We start from the raw sequence: 9,954 nt of genomic DNA, 5'->3' as shown, positions 1-9,954 counted from the left end.
GCAGAGATGGCACAGCTGGGGTGGGGAGGAAGCTGGAGATGATCTAGAGAGTGACGGGGAAAGGCAGGAGAGGAGCGATCACCAGGAGTGTGACCTTGGGGGAAAGGGAGCAGAAGTGGGTGGAGTCTTGAGGTGAGATGTGCAGCAGGGATATACTCCTTGGAGGAAGGAGTCGGGCAGCATCTCAGGGGTCCAGTTAGCAGAAATTGGAAAGGTAACATCCCTATGAGTTAATGAATTGTACATAGATTGATTCCGCAGTTCGGCACACTGACACAGCACAATAAGGTCAGGAAAGGGCTTAATGTCACTTTCACTCTCTGGTAAGTGATTTAGGGAAGAGGGATCAGCCCAATGTCACCAACCAGCTCTGCATGGGACTCAGTCTGAGAGCCAGGGCACCAGGAGAAATCTTTCATCCCTTTATGAGTAACGAGCCGGAGGAGCCTGTCCCGGATCTGTCTGGTCCTCACCCCGTAGATGATGGGGTTTAGCATGGCAGGCACCAGAAGGTACATGTTGGCCATGAGAACGTGGAACTGCAGGGGCACATTGTGGCCAAACCGGTGCGTGAGGAAGGAGAAGAGAACTGGGATATAAAAGGCTAAGATAACACAGAGGTGGGAGACGCAGGTCCCAAAAGTCTTGAGCCGGTCTTCCTTTGTGGGGAGTCTGAAGATGGCCCTGAGGATCTGGGTATAGGACAAGGCAATAAAAAACACATCCAAAGCAGTCACCAAGAGGGCCAGAAGGAGGCCATAGTAACTACTGACAAGGATGTCAGCACAGACCAGCTTCAGCATGGCCATGTATTCACAGTACGCGTGGGAGATGATGTTGGTTCTGCAATATGGCCACTGCCTTGCCAGGAAGGGAAAGGGCAATATGACCATGCCAGCACGCAGCACCACAGCCAGGCTGATCTTGGCCACCAAAGGGTTAGTCAGGATGGTGGAATGTCTCAGAGGATCACAGATGGCCACGTAACGATCAAAAGCCATGGCCACAAAGATCCCAGACTCCATTGCTAAGAAGCAGTGAATGAAGTACATCTGGGTGAGACAGGCACTGAAGTGGATTTCCCTGGAATTGAACCAGAAGATACTCAGAGTTTTGGGCAGGGTGGAAGTAGACAGGACCAGGTCGCTGACAGCCAGCATGCAGAGGAAATAGTACATGGGCACATGGAGGCTCGGCTCCGTCTTCACAATGACCAGGATGGTGAAGTTCCCCGACATGGCTATGGCATACATGGTGCAGAAGGGGATGGAGATCCAGACATGGGCTGCCTCCAGGCCAGGAATGCCCAGCAGGATGAAGGTGGAGGGGTTGGTGAAGTCGGTTGTGTTGGAATCAGACATGGAGTAGGGGAGAAGGTGTCCAACTCTGAGGCAGAACGGTGTCTCCTGCATGTACCTTACATTCCCCTGACTCCCTGTATGTGCCCAGGCTCTATGGTGATGGTCCCAATACAAATGCCTGGATGGAGAGACAATGTGAATATGAGACACTACATGCACTATTGGGGGCTGTTCTCATGGGGGAAGCAGATTGGTCGCTCTTCACACACTGAAAATGACATTTTCATTATTCAGAGAAAGAAATTATGAACAACTGGCCCTACTAATGCCAACACCAGTTTGGAAACCACTGGCCTAGGTGAATGGGATTCACAAATCAACTGGACATTGTATTTGGTGCTAGTAGCAGACCCCTTAGTTAAGTCTGTCTGAGATTTCAATTAGAAGATGTCAATTTCAGTCAGTTATAAGTTTGCCAAACTTTAAGCCTTTGGACTGAGATTTCCCATGCTGGGTGTCTGCGCTTCTGGTTGAATTGTTTTTTGAAAGTTTCAGGCATAACAGTTCAGCTGACTTCTGGAATGAAGCTAGGAGATACAATGACTTGTCCATGTTTAAAAATTCTTATAATTGGTTCAGAGAGGAGCCCGAGCACCTCCATGCTTTCCAGCAGATAAAAGTCAGATAACAGCCCTTTCCCCCTGTCATACCCATAAGCGTAGCCTAAAATTCCTCCTTACCTGTAAGGGGTTAAGAAGCTCAAATAACCTGGTTGGCACCTGACCAAAGGAACCAATGGGGACAAAAGATACTTTCAGATCTGGGGGGAGCTTTGTTTTGGGTTCTTTGTTTCTGTGTTCATTCGCTCTTGGGACTAAGAAGGACCGGACATCAACCCATGTCCTCCAAACCCTTCTGAACCAGTCTCTTGTGTTACAGAAATTGTAAGTACAGCCAGGCAAGGTGTATTTGTTTATCTTTGTTTTCTCAACTTGTGAATTTTCCCTTTGCAAGAGGGAGGTTTATCCCTGTTTTGTTGTAACTTTGAAACTAAGGCTAGAGGGGGTTCCTCTGTGTTATGTGCATATTTTGTTACCCTGTAAAGTTATCTTCCAACCTGATTTTACAGAGAGGATTTTTACCTTTTCTTTTTTTTTAAATAAAATTCTTCTTTTAAGAATTGATTGAATTTTTTTCAGTGTCTAAAGATCCAGGGATTTGGGTCTGTGTTCACTTTGTAACCAATTGGTTAGGATATTATTTTCAAGTCTCCCAGGAAAGCGGGTGTAAGGGCTTGGGGGGATATTTTGGGGGAACAGGAACTCCATGTGGTCCTTTCCCTGATTCTTTGTCTAAATCATTTGGTGGTGGCAGCATGCTGTTCAAGGACAAGGTGGACTTTGTGCCTTGGGAAAGTTTTTAACCTAAGCTGGTAAAAATAAACTTAGGGGGTCTTGCATGCGGGTCCCCACATCTGTACCCCAGAGTTCAGAGTGGGGAAGGAACACCCTCCTTCCCCCGTTAACAGCCAAAGCCCTGAAATGCAAGAGGGGGAGGTGACAGTCTCTGTGCATTAACACACAGCTGCCTCCTGTGGTTTTTAGTCAGTTCTTTCTCCAAGGGCAGTTTTGCCTCAGTGAGGCTTGAAAAGAAGTACAGGCCACAACCTCCGAATTTGGCCTTGTATTCTCCATCTACTGACACCTTTCATCCTGAAGGATCCCCGTGCCACTGAAATGCAGCCACCTCGGGGCTGGAGGCCATCAGCTGGGGCAGGGGGAACTGCAAAGAGGGCCCTGGGATCTTTACTGACTGTGCATAGCTGAAAGGACCATAGACCTTGTCAAGGTTCCTCCCGCACTCTGAACTCTAGGGTACAGATGTGGGGACCTGCATGAAAACCTCCTAAGCTTACTTTTACCAGCTTAGGTTAAAACTTCCTCAAGGTACAAATTAATTTTACCCTTTGCCCTTGGAATTTCCACTGCCACCACCAAACTTTAACTGGGTTTACTGGGAAACGTAGTTTGGACACGTCTTTCCCCCCCAAAATCCTCCCAACCCTTGCACCCCACTTCCTGGGGAGGGTTTGGTAAAAATCCTCACCAATTTGCATAGGTGGCCACATAGGTGGAAACCCTTGGATCTTAGAACAATGAAAAAGCATTCAGTTTTCTTACAAAAAGACTTTTAATAGAAGTAAAGGAATCATCTCTGTAAAATCAGGATGGTAGGTACCTTACAGGGTAATTAGATTCAAACATAGAGAATCCCTCTAGGCAAAACCTTAAGTTACAAAAAAGACACACAGACAGAAATAGTCATTCTATTCAGCACAGTTCTTTTCTCAGCCATTTAAAGAAATCATAATCTAACACATACCTAGCTAGATTACTTACTAAAAGTTCTAAGACTCCATTCCTGTTCTGTCCCTGGGAAAAGCAGCATACAGAGAGCCCCAGACCCTTTGTTTCTCTCCCTCCTCCCAGCTTTTGAAAGTATCTTGTCTCCTCATTGGTCATTTTGGTCAGGTGCCAGCGAGGTTACCTTTAGCTTCTTAACCCTTTACAGGTGAGAGGATTTTTCCTCTGGCCAGGAGGGATTTTAAAGGGGTTTACCCTTCCCTTTATATTTATGACAATAGCTGAAAGGACCATAGACCTATTCTGTATCCCATTATGCACACATCTTACTGGGTTTGTCTAGCAGCAAGGGACAGGTACCTGTGAATCCTGAGACGGAAGTGTCTTCTCTGGGAATCCCCCTCAAGTAGCAGTGACCCACACCGCTCTCACCCCAGCATCTGCAGCAGCAGCCCACGCCGAGAGCTGACACAGGGGTGTGCACTGGTTATAATAGAGCTCTGTGCAATCCCGGGGGGAACACTCTGCGTCTAGGGGAGAAAAGGCATCTGAATGCAGACAAGAAGGAGACTGAAGACACTCTGGCCAATGTCTTTCTTTCCATGCTTGTGCTTCTTTGTTCTTTATCCAGCTTTGGGAGTAAACAGTAATTAAGTGACGTTCCCAAAGGGAGATGAGAACTCTCGGGCTCTGTGCTGAGTCACAGAGGAATTGGATGCTTTGTGTATTTGTGTACATTTAAAAATTATAGTTGATTAGTAAGAAAACAAGTTCTTCATAGGGCCTGATACCCTGTAAATGCCCAGGACGGCTGGGTAAATAGTAGACAACAGATCTGGAGAAAGATGGCTGAGGGGAGACATGAACACTTTCTGCAGGCACACGGGGCTGTTGCTAAGAGATCAGAGATCAGTAATTCTTATCAGTAACTATTACCATACTGTGTAGCACCTTTCACTGAAGGATCTTCAACACACCCAGGAAAGGAGAGTCCCTATCAACATCTCCCCATTATACAGATAGTTGAACTGAGACACAGGCCGAGGTGACTTGGCCAAAGTCATACAGAGACATGACCAATGGAGAGACAGGAATGCACGGAGGCTGGAATCTTCAGTTACGGATGTGTATTTATTGTAGCAGGAGCTTAGCTACACCCTGCAGAAGTATATCTGTATCACTCGTTCCCCACCTACACATCCAAAGGAGTGAGCCCAGATGTTTGTTAGGCATTTCCCCTTTGTTGTAAGAATTAACCCTGTCCCTACCCAGGTGGGCAGTTCTGGTCTTGGTCTTGGCCCAATAAACGTTCTCTAATTATCCTGCTAAATTCTCCGCCCCATTTGGGTTTTCCTTTGTGTTATGCCTGTTGCCTTATAAGGACTATTGAGCACTCAATCATTGCTGACAGGTAGCTTTGCACCTTCCGTGTGCATGCGTCATGGGACTTTCCATGCTCATTTCTTGATTCCTGCCAGACAGAGCACCTGCAAGATTGCGAGCTTCCATTGGCAGTTTACCAGAGAGAGCAGATATCTCTGAGTTAAACACCCACAATCTCTTTGATACTCTGCACTCCAAAGCACCCCATATTCACCATGGTGATGGAATTATGCTTTGTATCATTCTAAATGCCTTGATCTGCTAAACATTGATATCTCACTGTGCTATATATTCTATCATTGTATGTGAAGCTTCCAATGTGTGAGGCTGGAAACACCCAAAACCAGCACTCCAGGTAAAGCAATGGGAGTAGCCAGACAGACTTGAAGGGACCTCGAGAGGTTATCAGGGCCACTCCCCTGCACTCATGGCAGGATCAGAAGCATTGAGAACAGCCCTAACATGCTCTTAAAAATCTCCAATGATAGAGATTTTACAACGTCCCTGACAGGAAGTTATTTCCTAATGCCCAACCTAAACCTCCCTTTCTGCAATTTCAGCCCGTTGCTTTTGGTCCTGTAATCAGAGGTTAAGGAGAGCAATTTGTCTCCCTCCTCCTTGTCACAACGTTTTAGGTATTTGAAAACTGTGATCATGTCCCCTCTCAGCCTTCTCTTTTCCAGACTAAACAAACCCAATTTTTTCAATCTTCCCACACAGGTCATGTTTTCTAGACCTTCCATCATTTTTCTTGCTCTTCTCTGGACTCTCTCCAATTTGTCCAGATCTTTCCGGAAATGTGGTGCAAAAAACTGGACACAATACTCCAGCTGAGGTCTAATCAGCGCAGAGTAAAGCGGAAGAATTACTTTTTATGTCTTCAATACAACACTCCTGATAATGCAGGGGTCCCCAACGCGGTGCCCGCGGGCGCCATGGCACCTGCTGGGGCATTTTTGTGCCTCCGCAGGAAACCCCGCTGCCAAAATGCCTCCGAGAAGCATTGCTGTTTCTCGGTGGCATTTCAGATGCGACGCTTCTTGACGTTGCTGCTTTTTGGCGGTGGCATTTCAGTAGCGGGGTGCCTGGCACCCTCCACAGTCTTCTGTGGTTGGGGCTGGACGCGTTGCATCCGAGAGTGCTAAAGGAATTGGCGGCTGTGATTGCAGAGCCATTGGCCATTATCTTTGAAAACTCGTGGCGAACGGGGGAAGTCCCGGACGACTGGAAAAAGGCTAATGTAGTGCCAATCTTTAAAAAAGGGAAGAAGGAGGATCCTGGGAACTACAGGCCACTCAGCCTCACCTCAGTCCCCGGAAAAATCATGGAGCAGGTCCTCAAGGAATCAATTCTGAAGCACTTACATGAGAGGAAAGTGATCGGGAACAGTCAGCATGGATTCACCAAGGGAAGGTCATGCCTGACTAATCTAATCACCTTCTATGATGAGATTACTGGTTCTGTGGATGAAGGGAAAGCAGTGGACGTGTTGTTTCTTGACTTTAGCAAAGCTTTTGACACGGTCTCCCACAGTATTCTTGTCAGCAAGTTAAAGAAGTATGGGCTGGATGAATGCACTCTAAGGTGGGTAGAAAGTTGGCTAGATTGTCAGGCTCAATGGGTAGTGATCAATGGCTCCATGTCTAGTTGGCAGCCGGTGTCAAGTGGAGTGCCCCAGGGGTCGGTTCTGGGGCCAGTTTTGTTCAATATCTTCATAAATGATCTGGAGGATGGTGTGGATTGCACTCTCAGCAAATTTGCAGATGATACTAAACTGGGAGGAGTGGTAGATACGGTGGCAGGTAGGGATAGGATACAGAGGGACCTAGACAAATTGGAGGATTGGGCCAAAAGAAATCTGATGAGGTTCAATAAGGATAAGTGCAGGGTCCTGCACTTAGGACGGAAGAACCCAATGCACAGCTACAGACTAGGTACCGAATGGCTCGGCAGCAGTTCTGCAGAAAAGGACCTAGGGGTGACAGTGGATGAGAAGCTGGATATGAGTCAGCAGTGTGCCCTTGTTGCCAAGAAGGCCAATGGCATTTTGGGATGTATAAGTAGGGGCATAGCGAGCAGATCAAGGGACGTGATCGTTCCCCTCTATTGGACATTGGTGAGGCCTCATCTGGAGTACTGTGTCCAGTTTTGGGCCCCACACTACAAGAAGGATGTGGAAAAATTGGAGAGAGTCCAGCGAAGGGCAACAAAAATGATTAGGGGTCTGGAACACAAGACTTATGAGGAGAGGCTGAGGGAACTGGGATTGTTCAGCCTGCAGAAGAGAAGAATGAGGGGGGATTTGATAGCTGCTTTCAGCTACCTGAGAGGTGGTTCCAGAGAGGATGGTTCTAGACTATTCTCAGTGGTAGCAGATGACAGAACAAGGAGTAATGGTCTCAAGTTGCAGTGAGGGAGGTTTAGGTTGGATATTAGGAAAAACTTTTTCACTAAGAGGGTGGTGAAACACTGGAATGCGTTACCTAGGGAGGTGGTAGAATCTCCTTCCTTAGAAGTTTTTAAGGTCAGGCTTGACAAAGCCCTGGCTGGGATGATTTAATTGGGGATTGGTCCAGCTTTGAGCACGGGGTTGGACTAGACGACCTCCTGAGGTCCCTTCCAACCCTGATATTCTATGATTCTATGATTCTATGACCACTGTGTTAATGCATCCCAGAATGATGTTTGCTTTTTTTGCAACAGTGTTACACTGTTGACTCAAAAAGAAAAGGAGTACTTGTGGCACCTTAGAGACTAACCAATTTATTTGAGCATGAGCTTTCGTGAGCTACAGCTCACTTCATCGGATGCACACTGTGGAAAGTATAGAAGATCTTTTTATACACACAAAGCATGAAAAAATGGGTGTTTACCACTACAAAAGGTTTTCTCTCCCCCCACTCTACTCTCCTGCTGGTAATAGCTTATCTAAAGTGATCACTCTCCTTACAATGTGTATGATAATCAAGGTGGGCCATTTCCAGCACAAATCCAGGTTTTCTCACACACACACCCCCACACACAAACCTCTTCACATTCCACACAAAGATGGACTACAAGCCGTCAAGAACACTATCCCCAATAATGTCACGGCTAACCTGGTGGCTGAACTTTGTGACTTTGTCCTTACCCATAACTATTTTACATTTGGGGACAATGTATACCTTCAAATCAGCCGCACTGCTATGGGTACCCGCATGGCCCCACAGTATGCCAACATTTTTATGGCTGACTTAGAACAACGCTTCCTCAGCTCTCGTCCCATAACACCCCTACTCTACTTGCGCTATATTGATGACATCTTCATCATCTGGACTCATGGCAAAGAAGCCCTTGAGGAATTCCACCATGATTTCAACAATTTCCATCCCACCATCAACCTCAGCCTGGACCAGTCTACACAAGAGATCCACTTCCTGGACACTACGGTGCTAATAAGCGATGGTCACATAAACACCACCCTATACCGGAAACCTACTGACCGCTATTCCTACCTGCATGCCTCCAGCTTTCACCCTGACCACACCACATGATCCATCGTCTACAGCCAAGCTCTATGATACAACCGCTTTTGCTCCAACTCCTCAGACAGAGAGAAACACCTACAAGATCTCTATCAAGCATTCTTACAACTACAATACCCACCTGCAGAAGTGAAGAAACAGATTGATAGAGCCAGAAGAGTTCCCAGAAGTTACCTACTACAGGACTGGCCTAACAAAGAAAATAACAGAACGCCACTAGCCGTCACCTTCAGCCCCCTCCAATGCATTATTAAGGATCTACAACCTATCCTGAAGGATGACCCAACACTCTCACAAATCTTGGGAGACAGGCCAGTCCTTGCCTACAGACAGCCCCGCAACCTGAAGCAAATACTCACCAGCAACCACATACCACACAACAGAACCACCAACCCAGGAACCTATCCTTGCAACAAAGCCCATTGCCAACTGTGCCCACATATCTATTCAGGGGACACCATCACAGGGCCTAATCACATCAGCCACAATATCAGAGGCTCGTTCACCTGCACATCCACCAATGTGATATATGCCATCATGGGCCAGCAATGCCCCTCTGCCATGTACATTGGTCAAACTGGACAGTCTCTACGTAAAAGAATAAATGGACACAAATCAGATGTCAAGAATTATAACATTCATAAACCAGTCGGAGAACGCTTCAATCTCTCTGGTCACGCGATTACAGACATGAAAGTTGCGATATTGCAACAAAAAAACTTCAAAACCAGACTCCAGCGAGAGACTTTTGAATTGGAATTCATTTGCAAATTGGATACAATTAACTTAGGCTTGAATAGAGACTGGGAGTGGCTAAGTCATTATGCAAGGTAGCCTATTTCCCCTTGTTTTTTACCCCTAGCCCCCCTCCCCCCCCCGACGTTCTTGTTAAACTATGGATTTGTGCTGGAAATGGCCCACCTTGATTATCATACACATTGTAAGGAGAGTGGGTTTGTGTGGGGCTGGGGGCAGGGAGAGAACCTGGATTTGTGCTGGAAATGGCCCAACTTGATTATCATACACATTGAGTGATCACTTTAGATAAGCTATTACCAGCCGGAGAGTGGGGTGGGGGGGAGAGAAAACCTTTTGTAGTGGTAAACACCCATTTTTTCATGCTTTGTGTGTATAAAAAGATCTTCTATACTTTCCACAGTATGCATCCGATGAAGTGAGCTGTAGCTCATGAAAGTTCATGCTCAAATAAATTGGTGAGTCTCTAAGGTGCCACAAGTCTTCCTTTTCTTTTTGCGAATACAGACTAACATGGCTGTTACTCTGAAACTCCTCACTAGGTTAGCGAGTCTATTTCCAAATATGCTCTTTCCCTTCCTTAATAGGTGGACCCCATCTCTGCTTAGCAGTCCTTCTTCCTGGAAC

General features: G+C 46.6%; 1 protein-coding gene across 1 annotated transcript; it reads right to left on the bottom strand.

The window, feature by feature from the left end:
* Positions 1 to 332: 332 nt before the first annotated feature.
* Positions 333 to 1,412, bottom strand: LOC125631068 (olfactory receptor 52M1-like). Its single transcript, XM_048837247.2, has one exon. It carries the CDS (start codon positions 1,410 to 1,412, stop codon positions 333 to 335), a length of 1,080 nt encoding a protein of 359 aa, XP_048693204.2.
* Between the last annotated feature and the right edge of the window lie 8,542 nt (positions 1,413 to 9,954).

The sequence above is a fragment of the Caretta caretta genome, chromosome 1 (genome assembly GCF_965140235.1).
Source record: "Caretta caretta isolate rCarCar2 chromosome 1, rCarCar1.hap1, whole genome shotgun sequence".
In the NCBI taxonomy this organism is placed as follows: domain Eukaryota; kingdom Metazoa; phylum Chordata; order Testudines; family Cheloniidae; genus Caretta; species Caretta caretta.
Note: the sequence above shows the minus strand (reverse complement) of the source record. Positions and strands in the feature narration are given on the sequence as shown.